The sequence below is a fragment of the Hylobates moloch genome, unplaced genomic scaffold, assembly GCF_009828535.3.
Source record: "Hylobates moloch isolate HMO894 unplaced genomic scaffold, HMol_V3 SCAFFOLD_14, whole genome shotgun sequence".
Taxonomy (NCBI): Eukaryota; Metazoa; Chordata; class Mammalia; order Primates; family Hylobatidae; genus Hylobates; species Hylobates moloch.
In genome coordinates, this window is record NW_026652289.1 from 64,361,046 (window position 1) to 64,387,883 (window position 26,838).

The following is a 26,838-nucleotide window of genomic DNA, read 5'->3' on the forward strand; positions in this document are numbered from 1 at the left end:
CTGTACCTTACAAGGATTAGCAGAGACAGGAAAGAAACTTCCTGTATGAAAACAATCATGTTATCTTCATTTCAATTCTTAGGAAAATAATTCAGAAGAAGCTGGTTATATACCAAAGAAACTGACCTTAATGGAGAATAAACAAAAGCCATGGTTCTCAACCTGAGATCAGCCCTCTGCCAAAAGAAGTCCAACAAACACTTCCAAACTGACCAATCAAACAACAAAACCCCAAACTTCAATGTCTCCAAATGCTCTAAATCAATCTCTCCCTGAAGCCTTCTTGGAAATCAGTAGGAGCTGGAAGATTAGCTATCATAAATTCATTGTTTTCCAAAGCCTTCAGGGGATTAATTCTTCAAAGTCTCTAAGGATATCCTTTCTCTTTAATTTCACAATGACCTCGCACCTCAAAGCTAAGAACAGTAACATCAGCAACAGCTAACATTTATTGGTTACTTACTATAATGCTAGGCACTGTGCTGAGTGCTTAACATCTTTTCATCTCATTTAATCCTCACAATAACCCTATGAGGTCAGTACTATTATTTACTTCCTCCATTCAGATGAGAAAAGTGGGTCTCATTTGAATGTTTTTTCTGCTCTTCTACTCTCAAAGTCCTAAGCCCTTAGATATTCATTCCAATTTTAGGTTACTGTCAGTTTGTCCACAAAGAGTTAAAGATATATACGGATATCTTTAAAAGAAAAAAATCATACCTACTGCCCAGCATTACATTTTAAAGTTTTTGGTAATTTCAATTTCACTATTAAGAAGGAAGGGTGCTCTACAATAGTAGATATCAAACTTTAGTGTGTATCACAATCAACAGGACAGCTAATGTTAAAATGCAAATTGTTGGGTCTCAGCTGGGCACAGTGGCTCACACCTGTAATCCCAACACTTTGGGAGGCCAAGGCAGGAGGATCACTTGAGGTTAGGAGTTCAAGACTAGCCTGGACAACATATAAGACCCCGTCTCTAAAAAAATTTAAAAATTAGTTGGGCGTGATGGCACACACCTGTAGTCCCAGCTACTGGGGAGGTAGGAAGTGAGGTAGGAGAATCACTCGAGCATGGGAGATTGAGGCTGCAGTGAGCCTTGATTGTGCCACTGTATTCCAGCCTGGGCAACAAAGTGAGACCCTGTCTCAAAAAAAAAAAAAAAAAAATTTGCTGGGTCTCAAGCCTAGAGTTTCTACCTTTAGGGCCTGGGAGGAGGTCTGAGATCCAAATTTTTATCAAATTCTCAGATGCTGCTGATACAGGGCCCACTAATTTATATGAAGGGAAAAGGAAGTAATCCCCTCTCACCTTAGCTATCACCTCATGTGAAGACACTTCTCTACAGAGTACTTTCAACAAGACAGACACTTAGGGTTTAAAACACCTCCAGGGTCTGACAGCTTAAAGATTTATTTTTTTTCTCCCCACTTCACAAAGGCTTCAATGGCACCACTAACATGAAGGCACATGAAATCCAGAAAAAGGAAAATTAAGGACAGAATGTTTGTAAACTTTGCTAAGAACTTCTTACCGCTCACATTTTACTTCAGCCTGAAGTCTTTCCTTTGGGCCTCCTTGAGCAACAGATGCCAAAAGAAAAGTAGATTGCTTTGTAATACCAACCCCCAAAACAAGGATGGGCTCTTAAAATATAATAGAACTTTGCCCTATGGCCGGGCGCGGTGGCTCACGCCTGTAATCCCAGCACTTTGGGAGGCCGGGGCGGGCGGATCACGACGTCAGGAGGTCGAGACCATCCTGGCTAACACGGTGAAACCCCGTCTCTACTAAAAATACAAAAAAATTAGCCGGGCGAGGTGGCGGGCGCCTGTAGTCCCAGCTACTCGGGAGGCTGAGGCAGGAGAATGGCGTGAACCCCGGGGGGCGGAGCCTGCAGTGAGCCGAGATCGCGCCACTGCACTCCAGCCTGGGTGAAAGAGCGAGACTCCTTCTCAAAAAAAAAAAAAAAAACAAAAAAAAAAACAACAAAAAAAAAAAAAAAAAAAAACAAAAAAAAAAACAACAAAAAAAAAGAACTTTGCCCTATGAACAGAAAATCTCAAAATGCTCCAAATTCCTCCTTAGTTCACCTTAGCTATCACAAAGGTCTCTCTTTTATCACACTATCCTTCACCTCAAAAGAGCTACTGCACTTACCCAGGACTGACCCAAAGTCTACACTTTCTTAGGCAGCTTAAATATTGATTATGTCAACGTCATCTAGGATGAATGACTTTAGGGAATAGGATTTGTTAAAAATGTCTCCTTGGTCAGCCAGGAAAGGTTCTTCTGTGGGTGCTCTGAACCATGACTAAACTGTACCGAGCGAAATATATATTAAAATATTAATATGGTCTGGCACCTCCCTGATGCTAATGGTTCCAGGCCCACCCCAATGGCACAACTGGGAAATTAACTGAAGAGAAAAGCCATCTTCCCTCTGCTCTCTACTTTCAGATGGTCCTCCTCCACAGCTTTGCCATGCACAGACTCATTCTATACATATACACAGAGATAGAACATGCTCATACACACAAATAACTCTCTGCAGGAACTGAAAATCAAAGCCTAACCCCATGGTTTTTAAGTGAGCAAGTCCAATTTCCTTCTTTGTAGCTCTTGACACATGCTGGCTGGGAGCCGTCTGGATTTTTTCTGCCTTGTTCCTGCACCAGAAGGCTCTGCACTGCAGGTCAGGGGATGATAAGGAAATGAACAGTGTAATTTCCAAGGCCTCTGAACACAGCCCTGTCAGCAGCTCTGGAGGCGGGTTACTCAAGCATGGCTTGAAGAGTGAAAACCACAGAGAGAGGGCTCAGACAGCCAGCAGTGGCAGGATCTCAGCTGTGTATGTTACTGCCACCTCCAGCCTGAAAGACCAAGCCCTGCTGCCTCCCTGGATGAGCTCTGCTGGTAAAAGCTCTTATATCCAAATGGCAAAAATACAAGTTCACACTGGGGGAGGAAGATTAAGGGCTAAGACTTAGATTTTTTCCATGCAGTCTTGTGTAGAAACAAAAACACTTAGCGCTACTCCAGTATCTGTGAGATTGCATATGCCGGCAAAACTACAGTAACATCCATCCAACATACCCAATCCCATACCAGGCATATGGCCAGAAAAGAAGCTCGATTCATATGAAGTCTGAAATTCAACAGGCCACTTCAATATGCCCTAAGCTAACTTTTGGTCTTCCCCCCACCTCCAACTATAATTATCAGGGGCTTTAGAACACATCACCACCATGAAAATTTCCCAGCCTAGATTTGGAACTTCTTCAAACCATAGTGCTAAAAGTCTTAGCTAACATGTGTATCTATTCATACTGGGATTCCTGTAAAGTGGAATGTTGTTGTATTTCAGTACATTATTGCCTAGGACAGACTAAGACCAATTTCCACTCAAACTGTATTTTTCTTTTTTCTAATATTTATTGAATGCTTCCTACGTGCCAGGCACTAAGTGTTTTATATGAATTAGCTAACTTAATCTAAAGACAAACTTTTTTTTTTTTTTCTTGAGACAGAGTTTCGCTCTTGTTGCCCAGGCTGGAGTGCAATGGCACAATCTCGGCTCACTGCAACCTCTGCCTCCCAGGTTCAAGTGATTCTCTTGCCTCAGCCTCCTGAGTAGCTGGGACTACAGGCATGCACCACCACGCCTGGCTAATTTTGTATTTTTAGTAGAGACGGGGTTTCTCCATGTTGGTCAGGCTGGTCTCGAACTCCCGACCTCAGGTAATCCGCCCGCCCTTTAGGCCGGGTGTGGTGGCTCACGCCTGTAATCCCAGCACTTTGGGAGGCCAAGGCGGGTGGATCACTTGAGCCCAGGAGCTCAACAACAGCCTGGCCAAGACAATGAAACCCTGTCTCTACTAAAAATACAAAAATTAGCCAGGCATGGTGGTGCATGCCTGTAATCCCAGCTACTCTGGAGGCTAGGGCAGGGGTTGCAATGAGCAGAGATTGCACCACTGCACTCCAGCCTGGGCGGCAGAGTGAGACTCCCTCTCATAAATAAATAAATAAATACAAACTTATGTAGGTGCTATTTCTCTCATTTTGCAGATAAGAAAACTGAGGAAGAACAATTAAGAAACTTGGTCAAGATCACTCAGTAAATAAGTGCAAAGGTAGGAAACACAGTTTTTAAAAAATTTATTATTATTTTTTTGAGATGGACTCTCACTCTGTTGCCCAGGCTGGAGTGCACTAGTGCGATCACAGCTCACTACTGCAGCCTCAACCTCCCAGGCTCAAGCCAGGCGGCCTGGCTAGAGCTTCCGCTCTTAGCCACTAAATTATACGTAAGAGTTGATGTGAAATTCAAGTTTAGAAGGCTGGTGTTTTAAATGACAAGTGGCCCCCAATACTTATCTTGAAAGGAAAATTCACAAAGGTTCTCAAACTTTGATGTATATAGCAATTATCTGGAGAGACTTCTGGAAGTACAGCTTTCTGGGCCCTTACCCCAAAAACTTATGTAGCATATCTAGGGTAGGGTCCAAGAATATGCATTTTTGATACTCTGGTGATTTACATGGCTTTATGGGACACACTTTTAGGAACTCTGCTGTAGATGGTAAACTGTAAGCTCCTCAAAAAGCAGAGACCATCTCTGTTTTATTCACCACTGTATACCCAATACCAAGTAGAAAACCTAGTATCTAAAATGCATTCAATTAATGTACTGACTGAATGAAAAGTGATAACAATTATCCAACAGTGTATCTTCTCTACAAAATACTTAGTAATATCCACAATACATTTGAAGGTCTGCCTATTAGTGATGTGTCCAAGAAAGAAGCACTAGAACAGGTTTTTTTTCTTACCTGCAATTGCCAAGTAAAGAAAGAACTATTCCTCAATTATTACAATGAAAATTTGGCTGAATGAAATATTCCAGAACATACACACATATATCATAAGTAGTCAAGCTCAAAGTAGCAGTTTTAAAGTAACTTTCCTTCTTTATAAATAACAGGATAGGTTCAGTGCCAGCTGTAATGGTTGTTCTTTGCAAACATCATTCATTACCTTACCTAAAATCCTAAACTCAAAGATCCTTTGTTTATTGAGTGTCTACAATGTTAAAGTCACTGTGAAAAACAACTGAAAGCAGTTTTGGAGTGAAAGCAATTTTGAAGTATGTAAGCATTTTCATGTAATGTTTCAAGGTAGTTTTTACATTGGAAAAATGGCCGCGTGTGGTGGCACACACTTGTAGTCCCAGCTACTTGCGAGGCCAAGGCAGAAGTGCATAAGTGAGGCCAAGGCAGAAGTGCATAAGTCCAGGATTTCAAGATCGGCATAGGCAACGTAGCGAGACCCTGCCTTAAAAATAAGCAAATAGGCTGGGTGTGGTGGCTCATGCCTGTAATCTCAGTACTTTGGGAGGCCGAAGCAGGTGGATCACTTGAAGTCAAGAATTTGAGACCAGCCTGGCCAACATGGTGAACCCCTATCCCTACTAAAAAAAAAAAAAAAACTAGCCGGGCATGGTGGTGTGCACTTGTAATCCCAGCTACTCGGGGAGCTAAGGCAGGAGAATCGATTGAATCAGAGGCAGAGGCTGCAATGAGCCGAGATTGTGCCACTGCACTCCAGCCTGGGTGACAAAGTGAGTCTCCATTTCAAAAATAATAATACTAAGAAAATAACAAATAAAGTGGGAAAACTGAGAATCCTTCCTGACAGTTAAAGATTTGTTAAGAATCCTAGAGTAACAACATGCCATAAGAATTTGGTGTCTACAAATCTGGCTTTGCCAGTGACTACCTGTGAGATGCTGGGCAAGTCACAGGACCTCACTGGTCTTAGTTTCTTCTATAAAATGAGGAAATCGGACAAGATAATCTTTCTCTGGGACTGCCTTGAATTACAACACCTAGAAGGAAAACAGAGTTTCTGAATGAAAAAATAAATTAAGGCTTGTAGTTACAGAAAGCAACTCTGTCCCACATAAATATCAACTTCTTTTTAATGTTTTCCATGAAGGAAAATCTTGAGGGCATTTGGTTTCAGGAAGCGAAGCTGACTGCTCTGCCATCAATAGCTGAGAAATAACAGCTAGTGGAAGAAGGCGTTAAGAAAGCCTTGGATCAGAAGGAATAAAAGAGACCTGACCTTGGTTAGGCAATGAGGGACTGCAATACAAGAGAACTGAGCTAGAAGGTACAAATTAGGGCAGGAATACAAAACCAATAGCAAAGGGAGATGCTCTTAAGAACACAGGATATGATAGCATGCATGATCGGAAGTTGAAAGAGCAAAGAGCACACTTTATGGTTTTCTTTGTATCCTAAACTAATGGGGGAAGTGGTAAATATATGCGGCATTCTGAAAGCAGCAGAAGCTGACATTCAAACACGGGAAAAGCAAAGTGCAGTGTTCCTGCCTTGCAAGATCAAAAGCAGCAGCTAAAGACATGTGAGGGGGAGCTTCTGGTTGGAAACTTCTAGATCCTTTCTTTAACTACTAGAGCCTACTTGGCTATTTTATATGATTTTGGGGAAAAGGGGTCTCACCTTAAACTCCTGGTCATAAGTCCTGACAAAATCAGCACAGATAGATCGTTGCCATCTGTGGTTTGTAAATTCCTTTTTTCTTGCCTGTCAGAATGGCGACATAAGCACTAAGCTCAGGACACTCAGACAGGCGCCTGCCCTCCTCACTACCTCCCTTTCCATCCCTAACTTAACAACCCATCAATCAAACTAAAGGCAAGGGAACAGGCAAGAGCCGGAAGGCTCTGTCTTGTTTATTCCTCAACATTCCCTCCCCCATCTCTTCAGCTGGCAGGAAGTATGAGGCAGAAGTGTTCAATAACAATTCAGAGCAGCAGCAGTTGCTAAGAGCCATCTCTGGTCTCTCCTAGAACTCTGGGAAACAGCACAGAGTGAGCCCTGTCAGAGGAAGGTATGGTTGAGCGAAAGTGGGATCCCATGAAGGGAAATCTACGTCATCGTCTGATAATAAATTTCCTAGGCCATAGCCTGAGATATCTACCTTCACAAGAGAGAAGAACATGAGATAGATAATTTCTCTCTCTCTCTTTTTTTTTTGAGACAAGGTCTGGCTCTATTGCCTAGGCTGGAGTCCAGTGGTGCCGTCTCAGCTCAATGCAACCTCCACCTCGCAGGCTCAAGCTATCCTTCCACCTCAGCCTCCCCAGTAGCTGGGACTATGGGTGCACACCACCCATGCCCGGCTAATTTTTGTAGTTTTTGTAGAGACAGGGTTTCACCATGTTGCCTAGGCTGGTCTTAAACTCCTGAGCTTAAGCAATCTGCCCACCTAGGCCTCCCAAAGTGCTGGGATTACAGGCATGAGTCACCGGGCCCAGCCAGTAATTTCAATATTCAAATCTTCCTCATTGGCTAGTAGTCAACACTGCTACTCTGCACCACAGACTTCAGTCAAGAAACTTCCCAAATTTTATGAGTTCTTCCTCTTCATAACAGTTCCCAGTTTAGAGGATGCAATTCCTAGATTATATCAAAACATCTGTTTTGCTATTTTGGTTCTGTTGGTTGTCCCTACATAGAAACGTCCCAAACCACAGGCAAGCCCATTTCTCAGAGAGAAAATTTTAAGGAAGTTTTCAAAGACTTTGCTTATAAATTATAGTACTAATCATCAAATACTCACTGAGCACCTATTATGCCCCAAACTGAGAGATTGTTGTTTCTCAAAAACTGCTCCTCTGCATGGTTCCTAACTTTCTTTCCTTTAACTTGCCTCTTCTGCTCCTCCCAGTCCAGAAATGTTCTCTCCCTGCACAGCATGTTTTAATCTCCTAGCAACTTCCAAACATTTATTTAAATAATTATTTATTTCAACAGCCAAAGGTAATATGGAAATGCACCCTCAGGACCAGACTATCCAAAAGGGTTGAGGGAACAGGGGAAGGAATTGAGAAAGCAGGTTCTTGCTTATGGTTACATGAAACTGTATAGCAAATTCTCTGCTTCTAAAAGTAATTGCCAGCAATTTTCTCTATCTTTCAAAAACTGAAGCACAGTCTCTTTCCCTTTTCTTTCTCATTCTGCTGCTCCATTCTCACAGTCTCCCTGGGAGGCAAAGCTTATATGGCAAAGCAACATTATTAAGGGACAAAACTCCCTGGCACCAAGGTGTATTCTTAGCTGAATATACTGAATCTTTCAGCCAAATTATAATCTGAAGGGCAGCCACCCAATCAGTCCCTGCACCTCTATGTGAGAAAATGGGTTCCATTTGCTTCTCTGTTAGAGACAATCATGGACATTTACACTTAAATCCAACATAAAGCTAAGCAATATTAATCCTTTCATCCACAGACTACCACTGGGCTTAGAAGGTTGCAACATGAGTCAAGTACTCTCAAATTTAGATAGGAGAATGAAGGTCATCCTCAGAAGTACTTTTTAGCGCAGGAAGAATAATGATTATGAATATGGATATATGGCAAGAGTTTCTTGAAGCCAGATGTAGGGAACAGTCTAATGGGCCTGGAACAGAAGCAACAACTGCTAGTACTCCTAAGCCTCTTTAAAACAGTATTATCCATCTGTACCCGAGAGAAAATAGCAAATCACAGCCAGCACAGGATGAGCCAAGCTAGTAACCAGCTGGAACCTGACTCTGCTGAAGTGGACTATAGCATCTGCCACCTAAACACAGGCAGCCTCTCTGGCAGCTGCCACTGGTAAAAAGGAATGAGCCACCGTATTATTAGTGGAAGAAACTCACAGACCTGTTACTGGAGAAGCCCAGATGTTGCTAAGAGCTACAGATGTGACAGAAGCAAAGACCAAAATACCGACAGCAAAGAAAGCATGAGCTACCACTGGAATACAGGCACTAAGAGGGCACCACCACCCAAACATACACATCCAGCCTTTATTTATTAACACTTACATATGGAAATAGGTATTCCCTGCTGCAGCTGATGTAATTACAGAGAAATCAATTTATACTGCATCTGCTGGGATCAGCTGAAAGCACAGGGTGAGCAGAGCACAGAGCAGAAAATCAAGAGCCAATGAACAGCTCACCACAAGGCCACTGTTTTGCAGGAAATTATAAGCTGCTGAAGTTTAAAGCTGCCTGAGCTGACCCTAGACTCACACCTATTCTCCTCCAGCCCTGCAAGTTCCATTTCCTGAAGCATGAACTAAGATCATCTTCCCAGAGGAGGGACTCAGTTCTAACCCCTCCTGGGGCTGCAGGCCCTGTCCTTCCAAGTCAAGCAGAAGGCAAGGTATCATTACACTGTTTGGCAGCTATTAAACCACCAGGAGACTTTGATTCCTAATAGTTGTGGGAGATACCTGGCATGAAGCTACACCTTTAATGGCCAAACAATCTCTTCCTAGGCCAAACTGTCATAACCACAACAATAACTCATAAGATCTAAGTACCTCAAAGTACAGTGAGTACCTCTTGCCCCAAAAATGTGCCCCTTTGCTCTACCAAAGAGCAATAGAACACTTCGTAGATATGCCATGAAATTTAACCCTTTGTTCTACCAGAGACTCAACAGCACCATTTATCCCATCAAGAACCATACTCAATCTATATTATCACCAAAGGCGTATTGTTTATCAACTATTACGAGTCTGATGACAAAATGCCAGTCAAGCTGGGAACCAAATAAAGGTCTGATGCCAATCTCTACCAACAAGTGTCTGAGTTGGGGAAAGACAAGGTGGGAAGGTCTCAACTCAGACTACAGAAAGTTCATTCTACAAAGTAGCTGCCCCCAACAACAAATATCCTGTTCCAAAATGTCCAGGCCTGCTGTAAATGAGTCTGTAGGGGAATCCTCTAATTTGGAAGAAAACCACATTATCATTACCAGCTGTTCTGACCTTGTAATTGGTCATTACCCACACACTAATGAGCCTCCCACAGAGTACACATAGTATTTGGCAGTTAGTCCAGGGCAGTTCTGACTGGCAGTCAGTGGGCAGCCATATCTGGCCACCTCTTACCTTTTCAGACTTGACTTTCTTTAGCGGGCGACACTCATTCTCCCCTTCCTCTGGCTCCGGTTTAGTTCCCAAAGGATTGAGCGCTGCCCCAGGCTCAATAGCTATACTCCCAAGTGGCTCCACAGCTCCTGTATCCACCCCTGCACTTCCATCATACTGACCACCCCGTCCTCCCAAGGGAACTGGCTGGAGGACCCCAGGATCCTTTTCTGAACAAGTCCCCACTCCTTCGCTTCTCTCCTTCTTGCTCTTAGATGAGCTGTTCTCCTTCTCCTTTTTGGAACCGGCTACACTGCGGGATGCCTTAGCCGCCTTCTCTGAGCCCTTGGGAGCAATAGCAGCAACCAGGCCTCCAGCATTGGCACCATCTCCTGAGCGCCCCTGCACCTCTTTCTTGCTAGCTGCCCCCTCACTTGGAGTGAACAGGGAAGTCCCTGGAGTGGGTTTGCTAGTGTCTTTGCCACTCTTATTCCTTTTGGATTTTGATTTGCCTTCCTTCCCTTGAGGGCCTGGCACTGGGGTCACAAACTTGATGTTGTCTGGTAGTGTGGCCACAGCATTGGGAGCCGGTATCCCCACCTCCTTTGAGCCTGACATTTCCAGTTTCTGCTGGTCCTTTTCCAGATCGGCGTCCAGGTCAATGATGAGATTCCCTACTCCAATGTCCCATTCATCCCCACTGTCGTATGTCTCAACCGGGTTTGCATCCACTCCTTTCCCTCCGGAGGCTCCACTGCTCAAGGACATCTTAGAGTCAACGTCCCACCTCAAGATTCAAGGCTCTTCCTTGCCCCCAGCTTTCCTATTTTCAGCTTCAGCTATGTTCTCAGACCTGCCACATTGGTCAGTACATGCCCAGTGGACAACATCATTGCTGGAAAAAGAAAATTTAAAAAGCTGTTAAAGGAAACAATACAGGCAAGAGACGCCTGAAATAAACTCCCACAAAAAAACAGACCCTTCCTATGGGGCTATCATATCACAACAGACATGACAAACAGGTTCAATTGTATTTCTAACCAAGTTACATTGGACCTAAGGAAAAATCAAGTCCCACTCCCTCTCCCTAGGGGAAAGTACAGTATTTCCAATTGCCCAGAGATTCCGTGGTAAGTCTTAACTAGGAGTCCTCTAGAGTTAATTTCCCATTCCTAAGAGACCTATTTCTACTACCACTGTCAGCTGGCAATCCTTCCTCAATCAATACAGGTTCTGGCATATCACAGATGCAAGCTCTAGCACTTTACTTATACCCCCATTTCTCCTTGCTTTTTCTTACATTATCAGAGACTCAGAATATGATCCAGCAAAAGCTTTAAAAACCCTCTAACAGGGTCTATCTCTAGTACAAATAGTATAGATTCCTCCTGCTATTGGGAAGGAAAAGTCTTATGGTTAAGAATAAAAGAGAAAAACAAGCAGAACTGGGGAAAATGCAACTTCAGGACAGGGGGCTAAGACTTGAACTAGAGGAGACAATCTCAGAGGGGACTCAACCAATCAGCTTAAGTTCAGAGAAGCTGAATCAGCCTTCTCAAACTCTAGGTTTCAAATTATTATCTCAATAGCAGGATTCAAAGTGGCATTTCCCACTTCCCACTAAAATAGGAAGACACACACAAAAAGAAAAATGTTTACTTTATGAAAAACTGGACACTACTAAAAATCCTACCACCAGGATGTAGGATAACTCTTCATTTTCTCATGTAATACTGATGGCACTGTACTGACAAACACCAGGTGTCACACCACAGGAAACAGAGATTGGCTACAAAAGGGGGTGGTGGTGATGGGGTATTAAAAATGCAACTTATGGCCAGGTGCAGTGGCTCACATATGTAATCTCAGCACTTTGGGAGGCAGAGGCAGGTGAATCACCTGAGGTCAGGAGTTCAAGATCGGCCTGGCCAATGTGGCTAAACCCCATCTCTACTAAAAATACAAAAATTAGCCAGATGTGGTGTCAGGCACCTGTAATCCCAGCTACTCGGGAGGCTGAGGCAGAAGAATCACTTGAACCTGGGAGGCAGAGGTTGCAGTGAGCTGAGATCGCGCCACTGCACTCCAGCCTGAGTGACGGAGTAAGACTCTGTCTCCACTATCTCCTGACTAACGAGACTTGAGGAGTGTGCCATCTAGAAAACCTGCCAGTCAACATATACCATCCAGTGTTATTTTATGATAAAGCCAAAGAGTTCTGTTCTTGCTTATTCCTCTGTCCACCATCTTTCTGTATCCATTACAATTTTTTTTTTTTTTTTTTTAGTCAGAGCCTTGTTCTGTTGCCCAGGCTCAAGTGCAGTGGCGTGATCTGGGCTCACTGCAACCTCTGCCTCCCGGGTTCAAGCAATTCTCCCATCTCAGCCTCCCGAGAAGTTGGGATTACAGGCGTGCGCCACAATGACTGACTAACTTTTGTATTTTTAGTAGAGACGGGGTTTCACCATGTTGGCCAGGCTGGTCTCGACCTCCTGACCTCATGTGATCCGCCTGCCTTGACCTCCCAAAGTGTTGGGATTACAGGTGTGAGCCACCGTGTCCAGCCAAAAAGTAATTTTTATAAGATAATTGAGTAGAAACAGCCGGGCGCGGTGGCTCAAGCCTGTAATCCCAGCACTTTGGGAGGCTGAGGCGGGCGGATCATGAGGTCAGGAGATCGAGACCATCCTGGCTAACACGGTGAAACCCCGTCTCTACTAAAAACACAAAAAATTAGCCGGGCGTGTTGGCGGGCGCCTGTAGTCCCAGCTACTCGGGAGGCTGAGGCAGGAGAATGGCGTGAACCCAGGAGGTGGAGGTTGCGGTGAGCCGAGATCGCGCCACTGCACTCCAGCCTGGGGGACAGAGAAAGACTCCGTCTCAAAAAAAAAAAAAAAAAAAGATAATTGAGTAGAAAGAACAAGCCAGTAGTGTCACAGTGAATTCTGCAAAGTGGATCTCTAACTTTGTAGAGATCTGTAAATGCCACAGATAGGACAGAGACAAGACAAATTGTACTTTTTTACCTATTCCCTCAGAGCAATGTCAAAGAACTAGGGTATAGGGGCAAGAAAAGATGTCACAGTAGGAGAGCAAAGGAGAGGAGCCAGGTGAATGCCTGCTAGCAACTGGAATTTAAGAGGGAGAGGTGTGCACATTTATCTGCTGTTTAGCTGTAGATGTGGAAAGAAAATATATCCATTACCCAAGTGGAGATCTTAGTGTTAACAGCAACCAACCACTATTTATTAGTAAATGCCAAGTCTACATAGATCCTACTTTGTAAGAGATGAGCAAAAAGTGGGGGTGGAGGATATGATGTACAAACTATGAAAAAAAAGTTACTCATAAGGTAAAGGAAATATCTCTTACAAAATGATAACTTTAGGCCAGGCATGGTGGCTCACACCTGTAATCCCAGCATTTTGGGAGGCCAAGGCGGGAGAATCACTTGAGCCCAGGAGTTTGAGGCCAGTCTGGGCAACATGGCAAAACCCTGTCTCTATAAAAAATACAAAAATTAGCCGGGTGTGATGGTAATGCTTGTAGCCCCCACTACTCAGGGAGCTGAAAGGTGGGAGGATGGCTTGAGCCTGGGAGGTCGAGACTGCAGCGACCTGAGATTGTGCCACTTCATTCCAGCCTGGGTGACAGAGCGAGACGCTGTCTCAAAAAAAAAAAAAAAAAGAAAAGAAATGATACTCTGAAAATGACCTAGGATTCTGAAGAAATCAGTAAGCTGTTTGGAATTCTCAACACTACACAAGAAGACTTGGCCTCCATGAAATAGCATAGTAGATACCTATTCGTTAGAAAATATTTTATTTATTGCCTTCGACGTGCCAGGCACTAAACTAGGTGCTGAAAATACAGCAGCAAGTAAGACAGTGAGTAAGGCAATGGAACATGGTACTGAAAATAATTTTTCTATTATGAGGGGCAGAGTCCATTTCTAGGAAAGGAGATGCCAACTGAATTTCCATGATAGAGAATTATTAAAGCACAGTTCTTCCCCAAATCATAATTTTTTAGTTCTCTAGTCTTTGCAATTGTGGCTAGGCTTAGAGTGTAACCGACATTAATCTAAGGGTTACTCACTATCCTCAGTATGTAATTTAACCATTAAAACAACCCCACCTTGTTTTATCCTTAGAAAAACAATAAAACTTTCCTTAGTTTCAAAAGACCTTCCTCTAGAAAATAGAATGGTAATGGAAGAGAGACTCTGGAGTAAGGAAAGCATATAAAACAGAAAAATGTTAGTGTTCACTGAGAGCTTCTGACAGTTCTCAGTCTACTGTACTGCCTGCCCTGCTGCAGGATGCATGATAAACAAAGTATGCCAGTAAGGAAGAGAGCATTAAAAAGATAACAGAGGCCAGGCACAGTGGCTCACGCCTGTAATCCCAGCACTTTAGGAGGCTGAGGCAGGAGGATCACTTGAGGTCAGGAGTTCAAGACCAGCCTGGCCAACATGGTGAAACCTCATCTCTACTAATAATACAAAAATTAGCTGGGTGTGGTGGCATGTGCCTGTAATCCCACTTACTTGGGAGGCTGAGGCATGAGAATCACTTGAATATGGGAAGCAGAAGTTGCAGTGAGCCAAGGTCACGCCACTGCACTCCAGTCTGGGCGACAGAGTGAAATTGTGTCTCAAAAAAAAAAAAAAAAGATAACAGGTTAAAATGAAAATGTGTAACTTAGTTGAAAGGACAAAAGGATATAACATTAAAAAAAAAGATGCAAGGAAACAAAAAATGCAGTATCAATTAAAATTCATAAAGAAAGCTGGGCACAGTGGCTCAGGCCTATAATCCCAGCACTTTTGGGCCTCCACCTTTCTCTACTAAAAAGAGAGTAGAGAGAGAGACCCTTTCTCTACTAAAAATATAAAAATACAAAAATTAACCGGGTGTGATAGTACATCCTATAGTCTCAGCTACTTGGGAGGCTGAGGCAGGAGAATTGTTTGAACCTGGGAGGCAGAGGTTGCAGTGAGCCAAGATCGTGCCACTACACTCTAGACTGGGCGACAGAGTGAGATGCCATCTCAAAAAATCAACCAGCAAACAAAAAAACTACCTGAAATACTAAAATCAGTTCAATGTAACATAAATTTAAATAATTCCTATAAATACAAACATCAACTGCACTTTGTAATCTGAAAACTCAATTCAGATATTAACAATTATCCCTGAATAACATGTGAGGCAAAACCAGTACTTTGATAATGTACCTCAAAAAACCTTAACAATAAGGAAAGACGAACTGTCAGTTATAAAGCTGACATTTTTTCAAGTTCCTCTTGTTCCAATTCCATATGCCATGGCAAATTGTTTTGTTTTTTGGGATTTTTTTCTAGTAAGCAAGTAATACTGCCATTACACTTTTTAAAAATTGTACTTTTTCTGAAACGGTAGCTGGAGGCGAAAAGAACATCTGATGATCTATGCTCATTTCCAGATTCCACATCTTAAGTGTGATATTAATAAACTGAAAGGATGTACTACAGAGCACAGTATGGTACAAGACTGGGAAGCCATTTCTTAAGAGGAAAGGCCTTAGAAACTGGGATTCTTTAGTCTGGAAAGGAGAACACTGAAGACAGGCTGTTGGCTTCAAATATATGATGGTGCCAGGCAAGGTGGCTCATGCCTGTTCTCCCAGCACTTTGGGAGGCCTAGACGGGTGGATTACCTAAGGTCAGAGTTTAAGACCAGCCTGGCCAACATGATGAAACCCCGTCTCTACTAAAAATACAAAAAATTAGCCAGGCATGGTAGCAGGAGCCTGTAATCCCAGCTACTTGGGAGGCTGAGGTAGGATAATGGCTGGGAGGCAGTGAGCTGAGATTGCACCATTGCACTCCAGCCTGGATGACAGAGCAAGACTCTGCCTCAAAAAGAAAAAACAAAAACAAAAACATATATATATGTATATGATGTCTGCAGTGTGGAAGAGAGAAAGTAACTCTGTGACTCTGAGGGTAGAAAGAGAGTCAGTGAGTAGAAGTTACAGAAAGACAGATATTTAACTCAGGAAAAAATTTAATATCCTGAGATTCCCAACAATGACCCACAATGTTTAATGTCTGTTTTACTGAAAGTATTTAAGCAGAAAAAGCATAATCACCTGTGAAGCAAATACATAAAAGATTCCCCTGTGTGTGGTATGGTTAGTCTAGACATGCCTAAGGCCTTTTTCAAATGTATAATTCTATTAATATACCCATCAAAAAGTGCTTTCCCTACTAGAAAACTACCCAAAATTTCTGAATGACCAGGATGCAAAGAAAACATATCCCAAGGACTGATCTTTGGTGGTCCTGATGTTCTTTTAGAAAGTCGCAATATTCCTATTTTTGAGAGTGAAGAGTTTTCATAAGTACTACTTTTCAACCAGGTGACTTTTCAGAAATCTAGGTTTCCAAACCCAGCAGGCTTCACAGTAACTTTGGTGGTACATTTCCAAAGATACACTGTAAAATTGCCAAGGATTCTTCAATCAGCCTGGCTGCAGCAGCCAAACCACTTCCCATCTGCTCCCTACAGCATCCCTGGCTTTATGCAGCTAATAATCAACTCTTTGACAGGTCATTGCAGAGATGTTTAACCCCAAGAGGTAGGGTAACCAACATGCTAGAGGGAAACGAAAAGCACTGTCCTCTTGCTTTCATGGCAGAGAAAGTGCGGAATCAGGAGAACCAATATCTTACAGAGACCACAAGGCATTTAACAACTTGCACAAGCTTCTGTGATTATTTTCCTCTCTTTTCTCTCCTTCTGCCTAAGTGTACTCCACTTCCTTCTTTAGGACTGCAACTCAACAGCCTCTGGAATCACTTGTCCACCATGAGTTGTCAGTATTATCTGTGTTTTGTTCCTACACCTGATCATTAAGAAATTCCTCTCTACATGGATATGTTTAAGGGACCAAGATAGGTCATGACAATTACTTTCCATACCCTGTATTCACCCAAAGCACTCCTGCTTAAAAAACGCATCATAACAACATCCATCTCTTTGACTCCCAGCCCACAGGCTTGTACATTGTAAGTCATACATTTCAGGTCATTAATTGCAATTTTAAGGACTTATGTCAGAGACCATACAACTCTTCTACCTCAGGAATGAACAAGGCCTCTCCTTCAACAAGGTTAAGAATGAAAAAGAGTTTTCATGTGAGGTTTCTGTCCCAGCTCAGAGGGCAAAAACAGCAACTGGACCTCACTCATATCCAAACATAACAAGAAACACTACATTTCTCTTTCACCCCAGAGAGATCTCTGTATTCATCCAAGAAGGCTTCAAAGAGCCAATTCCTTTAATTGGTAACTACCCACAGATAATCCAGTATAAGCAGTAAATTGTCTAATACTGTTCTACTGTAAATTGATCTGTCCTCTCCTTTTCTTATGGATTTTGGATCAATCCTCTTATAGGCTTTGGCCTGAGCATGTGACAGTTATATATGAATTATAATCTGCTTGAGAGCACACAGGTCACACACAAAATATGGATATTAGGGCTGTCTAGCTAGGTATTCCCCTCCAAAAAGTGCATGCCAAAGAAAAAATGCTATACTCAATTCGAGGAGGGTAGCATGGTGTAGTAAAAAGAACACTGAACTCTGAGTCAGGAGATGTGATTTCTGGACTCAAATTTCCATTGACACTAGCTAAGCTGCTTCATTAAGTATTTTCTAAGATGGAGGAAGAGTCTATCACATTCTAAGTATATCATGAGGATATAAATCTGAAAAATGTAAGACAAGTCAAAGCTGGGTACAGCACCTCACGACTGTAATCCCAGCACTTTGGGAGGCCGAGTTGAGAGGATCACTTGAGCCCAGGAGTTCTAGACCAGTTTAGATCACTAAACTCCTGACCTAGTGATCCCCCCACCTCAGCCTCCCAAAGTGTTGGGATTACAGGCGTGAGCCACTACACTGGGCAAGACTCATGGTTTTAACATCTGTACTACCTCTTTTGCCAGTTGTTCTAACCCACAAGCTTGTTGATCCCACTGACAATATAAACTGTCTTCGAATATAAACTGTGTGAGGTTTATAGGATTTGATGTCTCAGGGAACTGTCAGTAAACTAATGGGATACAACAAAGTTGCTGAGAAGGTAACCATATTATACCATCTTCCCTGAATCCTAGATGTTGCCCTGAAATCAATTCATACTTAGCCAGCTTCAGTATGGTTAGTACAACATGTAAACCATCCTCAGTGACTCTCAGATTACCCAACTATAAAAACAGGCATCTCCCTCTCCACCTGCCACACTTCATGGGAGCTTGCTAATCAAATGAATTTCCACCTAGGGTTCTAACGAGAAACAATCACCTTCCCTTTGGGCCTCTCCCTTAATTTATTACATTAATTACTGTAACAAAGGAACTGTGTCATCTCCTCAAGTACCATAGCTTTCAGCCTATATCTCCAATGGAGATTAGATAAAGAACAGACTAAAGAGCCAATTTGAGAAGACAGATTCAATTCAACAGGGCTTATCTGACCATGTGTCACCTAAGGACAGGAGAGCAAAACAGCAGCATCTCTTAGTCCCTGAGTCTTTATATGCTACAACTCATCAATAGTTTTATAGACCTCAAAGGCTGCTATTCTCCAACAAAGATTACAAAGCTTGACCTGTTTCATTTCACATAAGCAACTGACTCTTCCATCAGCACATAGCAATTCAACTGGGCTCAGGTTTAGATCCTTGGTGTTTGTCAATACTGCTCTGTGCCAGCATATATCTCACAATAGGCTAAATGGTATATTGAATATGTAAATAATTCAGTCCTGACCCTTTAGAGATTCATTTGGTGAAAGTGAGTCACACAGCCAGGCGCGGTGGCTCACGCTTGTAATCCCAGCACTTTGGGAGGCCGAGGCGGGTGGATCACGAGGTCAGGAGATCGAGACCACGGTGAAACCCCGTCTCTACTAAAAATACAAAAAATTAGCCGGGTGTGGTGGCGGGCGCCTGTAGTGCCAGCTACTCAGAGAGGCTGAGGCAGGAGAATGGCGTGAACCTGGGAGGCAGAGCTTGCAGTGAGCCAAGATTGCGCCACCGCACTCCAGCCTGGGCGACAGAGCGAGACTCCGTCTCAAAAAAAAAAAAAAAGAAAGTGAGCCACACAGAAAACCCTTACTAAAGTCTGTGTATAGGTAGGCCAAAAAGCAGAGGCAGATTATCTAAGGTAAACAATTTTAAAAAAACTACTGGCCAGGGGCCGGGCCCGGTGGCTCATGCCTGTAATCCCAGCACTTTGGGAGGCCGAGGCAGATGGATCACCTGAGGTCGGGAATTCGAGACCAGCCTGACCAACATGGAGAACCCCGTCTCTACTAAAAATACAAAAACTACCCGGGCGTGGTGACGCATGCCTGTAATCCCAGGTACTAGGGAGGCTGAGGCAGGAGAATCACTTGAACCCGGGAGGCGGAGGTTGCAGTGAGCCGAGACTGTGCCATTGCACTCCAGCCTAGGCAACGAGAGCAAAACTCCGTCTCAAAAAAACAGAAACAAAAAAATACTGGCTGGGTGCAGTGGCTTATGCCTTTGTACTCCCAGTACTTTGGGAGACTGAGGTGGGAGGATTACTCGAGCCCAGGAGTTTGAGACGAGCCTGGGCAACATAATGGGGCCTTGTCTCTACAAAAATAAAAATAAAAAATTAGCCAGATATGGTGGCAAATGCCTGTAGTCTCAGTTACTTGGTAGGCTGAGATGGGATTATCGGTTGAGCCCAAGAGGTTGAGGCTGCAGTGAGCTGTGATCATGCCACTGCACTCCAGCCTGGGTGACAGAGCGAGATGCTGTCTCAAACAAGTAAATAAAAATTTAAAAATAAGCTCTGCCATGCCTCTTCCCCTCATAATTGGATGGCTATGTAGCCCTTTAGAAGTTCTTATCCCCAGAGATAAACTTTTTGTGCTAAGGAGGTGGTGATGTCAAATTGTTAGAAAAAAAGTGGCTGGGCGTGGTGACTCATGCCTGTAATCTCAGCACTTTAGGAGGCCAAGGCGGGCGGATCACCTGAGGTCAGGAGTTCGAGACCAGCCTAGCCAACATCGGGAAACTGTCTTTACTAAAAATATAAAAATTAGCCATGCATGGTGGTGGGTGCCTGTAATCCCAGCTACTTGGGAGGCTGAGGCAGGAGAATCGCTTGAATCCAGGAGGCAGAAGTTGCAGTGGGCTGAGATCACGCCACTGCACTCCAGCCCGGGTGACAGAGCGAGACTCCGTCACAAAAAAAAAAAAAAAAAAGCGAATAGCGGAGATGGTAGCATTCAAAACATCTAAAAAACTAGGCTTGTACCAGGCGTGGTGGCTCACGCCTGTAATTCCAGCACTTTGGGAGGCCAAAGCGGGTGGATCACGAGGTCAGGAGTTCAAGATCAGCCTGGCCAAGATGGTGAAACCCCATCTCTACTAAAAAAAAAAAAAAAAGAAAAAAAATTAGCCGGGCGCAGTGTCAGGTGCCTGTAATCCCAGCTACTCGGGAGGCTGAGGCAGGAGAATCGCTTGAACTTGGAGGGCAGAGGTTGCAGTGAGCCGAGATCGCGCCACTGCACTCCATCCTGGGCGAGAGAGTGAGACTCCGTCTCAAAAAAAAAAAAACCAAAAAACTAGGCTTGCACACAGAACTGTTGTGTCAAAGCATTAATTTTCCTTTTTTTTTTTTTTTTATTTTGAGACAGGGTCTCACTCTGCCACCCAGGTGGGAATACAGTGGTGCAAAGAAACACAAGCTCACTGCAGTCTTGACCTCCTGGGTTCAAGGGATCCTCCTCCTGCTTCAGTCTCCCATGTAGCTGGGACCACAGGCATGCACCACCACCATACCCGGCTGTTTCTTTCTCTTTTTTTTTTTTTTTTTTTGTAGAAACAAAGTCTCTCTTTGTCACCCAGACTGGTCTCAAACTCCTGCGTTCAAGAGATCCTCTCACCTTGGCCTCCCAAAGTGTTGGGATTACATCACGCCTAGTTCTTCATCTCTAAACATGGTCAAATTCATAGTCTCAGGGAAAGGAAAAAACATTTAGCATTTTTCAGGACAAAGAATTGCCTTCATTTTTTGTATTCTAGACCTTATCTGCCTTCCCAGATCTATTCTACAAGAAGCCCTAGAGTAAATCTGAGGGGACAAAGAAAACTTCTCTTATCAAAAAATATAAATAATGCTAGACTAGACATAAAAAAGGGTGGGATCCACATAAATATCTTTAAAGATACCTAACACTACCTCTCCAGCCATGAGGTATGGCCACAACTGCCACCATTTTGCTTCAAGGATGTCACATTTGTTTCCTGCACTACACTGCAAGCACCCTGAGGGCAGAGGCTGTCTCTCTTGTGCTCACCATTGAAGAACCAGTGTTTGGTTTACAGTCCACCTTCATTAAGTATTGTGGTCAACAAATGAGTGAATGAACACTGTTTTCCTCAATGAGTAGAATCTTACCAATGCCCCACTGGCATTTCTCCTCTCCATTCTTTCTTTACCTTGATTTGTCACTAGTTATAAACTCTCTCAATTAGCAGTCAGCCGTCAAATCTACTAGATCAGAGTGTGGATTCCTTTCTCCAGGAAAAAGAATTCAGATTCATTAAGAATCTAAGGGAAAGGTTAGAAAACAAAGCAGCTTCCATATTTCTTAAAATTCCTAACCATTTCTGAGTATTATCCCAGCCTTGCAACAGTCTAATTCATGCATAGTCGCTTCCCAAAACAGGACTAGTCCACAAACTCCTGAGAGCCCCCAGGTAGATATTTAAATGTATAATAAATGTAAAAGTTCTATCAGACTTAAACCATCCAAGTGTCACATTTAAAACACCTATGCCGCCCCATCTGGGAAGTGAGGAGCGCCTCTGCCTGGCCACCCCGTCTGGGATGTGGGGAGCGCCTCGGCCTGACCGCCCCATCTGGGAGGTCTACCACGGAGGCCAGAAGCAATGTGGGGGCTGGACGTGGTGGCTCATGCCTGTAGTCCCAGCACTCTGGGAGGCCGAGGCGGGTTGATCACTTCAGGCTAGGAGTTCGAGACCAGCCTGGCCAACATGGCGAAACATATGAAAAATACAACAGACAAACCAACCAACCAACCCAGCGACAACAAAACAGGTCTACCCTGGAGTCATACTCTAATTTTTTCTATTTTCCTCCCTTTCTGATCCTTTATCCCACTTTCTTTTTCTTCCTCTTCCTTCTCCTTCTTCTTTGTCAAATAGAGGATTGAGTTATTATCATTGATCCATACAAAGTCCCTCTCTCATTTATTTTCTTTAATTCCCACTCCCCATTTCTATTCCCTGTCTTCCCATGTGCAACCTTCCTAATATGTTTGATACACATCTTTTTGTTTGTATGTATTTTTAGAAAATGTTTATTGTTTTGTGTGCAAAAAAAATTAATAAAAAAAAAAATGAAAAAAAAAAAAAAAAACACCTATGAATCGGCCGGGCACGGTGGCTCATGCCTGTAATCCCAGCACTTTGGGAGGTCGAGGTGGGCGGATCACAAGGTCAGGAGTTCGAGACCAGCCTGGCCAGTATGGTGAAACCCCATCTCTACTAAAAATACAAAAAAAATTTAGCCAGGTGTGGTGGTGCTCGCTTGTAGTTCCAGCTACTTGGGAGGCTGAGGCAGAAGAATCGCTTAAACCCACGAGGCGGAGGTTGCAGTGAGCCGAGAATGTGCCACCGCACTCCAGCCAGGGTGACAGAGCGAAGACTCCGCCTCAAAAAAAAAAAAACAAAAACAACAACAAAAGCAACAAAAAACACCTGTGAATCAAAGGTGAAAAAAGTAGTCATAGAAAGTGGTCATGCTTGGGGAGAGGGATACCAACTGGGAAGAAACACAAGGGAATCTTGCAGGGTGCTGGAAATATTCTATATCTTGAACTGGATAGTGGTTACATAGCTGTATACATATGGAAAAATTGAGTTGTGCACAAGATTCGTGCACTTACTGTACTTTACTACATACATACGTTTTAAAAAAGTAAAAGAATAAATACCTATGAACAAGAGAATTGTCTTGCTATAACATTGTCCTGATCCTAAAGTAGTATTATACGTAAAGGGAATCATGCCATTAATCACCACAGATTAGGCTATTTAGAGAGATAACAGAAAGGGAGGGATGGAGGGAAACAGTAAGAAACTAACTTACAGATTACTTGATGTTTGACTATGAGATTTATAGATCTGTTGGAGAGTCTGAAAAAAATTAATCAGAAATAGGGATATAACAACCAAAAAAAATTAAGTAATGATATTAAATCCTGGGGGGAAAAAGTTGCACCAAAAATGTAATAGTAGTATATCAAATGGCTCAGTAATAAACATTATTTACTCAGCACAATAAATAATGAATATCGACCTAACCAAAAATTGTGACATAACTATATTGGGATGATTTGATAAGAAGAGAAGGGCAGTAAGAGAACACATTATTATTTAGAAAAATGGGAGTAAAGGCCAGGCGTAGTGGCTCACACCTGTAATGCCAGCACTTGGGAGACCAAGGCGGACAGATTACTTCAGGTCAGCTTGGCCAACATGGCAAAACCTGCCTTTACTAAAAATACAAAAAATTAGCATCGCATGGTGGCACATGCCTATAGTCCCAGCTACTCAGGAGGCTGAGGCATGAGAATCGCTTGAACCTGGGAAGTACAGGCTACATTGACCTGAGGTCAAGCCACTGCACTCTGGCCTGGGTGACAGAGCGAGACTGTGTCTTGAAAAAAAAAGCTGCCCCACTATTTGACTTTTAATACAAAGTTCATAGGAAAACAAAAATAATTTATCTATTATTTGGATAGATAAAACAATTTTTTTTTTTTTTTGATACAGAGTCTCACTCTGTCATCCGGGCTGGAGTGCAGTGGCGTGATCTCAGCTCACTGAAACCTCCATCTCCCGGGTTCAAGTGATTCTCCTACCTCAGTCTCCTGAATAGCTGGGACTACAGGCGCACGCTGCCACACTCAGCTAATTTTTGTATTTTTAGTAGAGACGGGGTTTCGCTATGTTGGGTAGACTTCTCTTGAACTCCTGACCTCAGGTGATCCGCCTGCCTCGGCCTTCCAAAGTGCTGGGGTTACAGGTGTGAGACAACGTGCCTGGCCGATAAAATAAACTTTAAATAATTTTATGAAAAGTCAAGGATATACTTCCTCAAATAGTCCTGGATTCCCTTAACAGGTTATTATAAAATGTACCAATCCAATAATTTATCAAAAATCTTATTGTGGGAGATGGGAGAAGGGGACAGTAGAAAGGATGTGGGTGTGGCTATAAAAGGACAACATGAGGGACATCTGTGGTGATGGAACTGTCTGTATCTTGACTGTGGTAGTGAAAATAGTATGACTCTACATGTGATTAAGTCTGCACAGAACTGAAAACACATATATACAAAAGTGATTATGACTCAAATGGGGAGGTCTGAACAAGATAGATGGCTTATATCAATGTCAAAATTACAATATTGTACTTTAGCAAGATGTTACCACTGGAGGAAACTAGGTAAGGGGTACAAAGGATCCCTCTGCATTATTATTACTATTTTTTGAGACAGTCTTGCTGTTTTGCCAGGCTAGAGTACAGTGGCGCTATCATGGCTCACTACAGTTTCCACCTCCTGGGCTCAAGTAATCCTCTCAGCTTCCAGAATAGCTGGGACTACAGGGGTGCATGACCATGCCCAGTGAATTTAAAAAAAATTTTTTTGTAGACAGGGTCTCACTATGTTGCCCAGGCTGGTCTTGAACTTTTGGGCTTAAGTGATCCTCCCACCTCAACCTCCCAAAGTGTTGGGGTTACAGGCATAAGCCACTGCACCCAGCCCCACTGCATTATTCTTACAACTGCGTAAGACTCTATAATTCTCTCAAAATAAAAAGTGTAATTTAAAAAACATGCAAACACTTTGTTAATCTTCCATTTTTAAATTTCTACCACCATTAAACATATTTTATTTATTTACTATTTATAAGAGTAGCCCAATCATTAAGCTAAAATCACTTCTAACTTGAGGGTTCTATATCTAATACAGGATCCTAAGAACTGGTGATCAAGTCTATATGTTCTTTTCATCACTTGACATTATATTCCTTTTGTCTTTAAAAGCTGAAAATTTTTTTTTCTTTGCATGTATTCATTAAAGCCTTCACCCTCTTTGGTCATCAGCTTTGATAAATACTTCTTCAGGGTCAACAGAATACACAGTATCACAAATATAAACAAACCTTGGTTTTACACAGATGGAAGTTTATTTTTATCTTTGTTTATTTGGTACTGATTTGGTACTGATTCTCTTCCTAATGATGCCCAGCATTTCCCTGGCAGTACACTAAGTTAATTTTTTGAGGAATATCTTACCAAGATTCCTAGTTTCTTTTTACTTTTTTTTTTTTTTTTTTGAGACAGAGTCTCGCCCTGTCGCCCAGGCTAGAGTGCAATGGTGCAATCTCGGCTCACTGCAATCTCCACCTCCCGGGTTCAAACGATTCTCCTGCCTCAGCCTCCCAAGTAGCTGGGATTATAGGCACGCGCCACCACGCCCAGCTAATTTTTGTAGTTTTAGTAGAGACAGGGTTTCACCATGCTGGCCAGGCTGGCCCCGAACTCCTGATCTCGTGATCCACCCACCTCCGCCTCCCAAAGTGCTGGGATTATAGGCGTGAGCCACCACGCCTGGCCAAGATTCTTAGTTTCTACTGGGGGCTGCAATTGTTAGCTAAAAATTACACATCCTAATAAAGTAATTTAGACTTTCTCCCTCTTTTTAAATGCAATTCTTATCCACAATGAAGCTCATTTACTTTTCACCTCAGTCAAGATATTCCTGAAGCATAATCTCAACAATCTGGGGACCTAACTACCTGGAAGAGTTTAATGTCATAGGAAAATCTCAATATTTCACTTATGTGAAACATTTATTAAAATGTCAAATAAGATGAATGTCACTAGTTAAACTCTTCCACGTAGAACTTATCATCAAGATGGTCTTTGGAGGCAATATCACCAGGACAAGAAAAAAAAGGAAAGAAACTGAAACAGCACCCTCTAATCAAACTTGTTAATATTTGATTAACAAGGAAGCAGCACAGTGCAATGGGGGAAAAAAAAACACAAAACCAAGTAAGCAGGCAGAAAAACTCAATTCTACTATTTACTCTCCCTAGATGTGTAATAACATTGGGAAGTCACTACAGCTAATTGGGCCTCGGTTATTTCATCTGTAAGAAGCTGAAATAGCCAGGTGTGATGATATGTGCTTACAGTCCTGCTATTCTGGAGGCTGAGGCAAGAGGATGATTTTTGAGCCCAGGAGTTCAAGGCCAGCTCAGATAATTAATACACCTTATATAGTAGAGTGTAATGCTGTCAGTAGACACTGAAACAGTGCTGGGCATGGTGGCTCAAACCTGTAATCTCAGCACTTTGGGAGGCCAAGGTGGGAGGGTCATCTGAGGTTAGGAGTTCAAGACCAGCCTAGGCAACACAGCGAGACCTCGTGTCTACTAAAATAAGAAATGTAGCCAGGCGTGGTGGTATGCATCTGTAGTCCCAGCTACTCAGAAGGCTGAGACAGGATGGTAACTGGAGCCCAGGAGGTCAATGAAGCAGTGAGCCATGATTCTGCCACTGCACTCCAGCATGGCTGACAGGGTAAGAACTTGCCTCAAAAAAAAAGAGGCCGGGCATGGTGGCTCACGCCTGTAATCCCAGCACTTTGGAAGGCTGAGGCGGACAGATCACCTAAGGTTGGGAGTTCGAGACCAGCCTGACCAACATGGAGAACCCCGTCTCCACTAAAAATACAAAATTAG

At 43.0% G+C, this 26,838-nt stretch overlaps 1 protein-coding gene and 1 long non-coding RNA gene across 3 annotated transcripts in view; one reads left to right on the top strand and one right to left on the bottom strand.

Moving 5' to 3' along the window:
- Nucleotides 1–26,838, bottom strand: part of ZNF609 (zinc finger protein 609) — a 222,964-nt gene that overhangs the window by 174,249 nt on the left and 21,877 nt on the right. For both annotated transcript variants that reach the window (XM_032175816.2, XM_058427235.1), the window contains exon 2: nt 9,985–10,858. In XM_032175816.2, the coding sequence (XP_032031707.1) occupies nt 9,985–10,731 (747 nt within the window). In that variant the 5' untranslated portion in view covers nt 10,732–10,858. The remainder of the gene's footprint in view (nt 1–9,984; nt 10,859–26,838) is intronic.
- Nucleotides 1–26,838, top strand: part of LOC131381112 (uncharacterized) — a 71,313-nt gene that overhangs the window by 4,096 nt on the left and 40,379 nt on the right. The window lies entirely within an intron of this gene.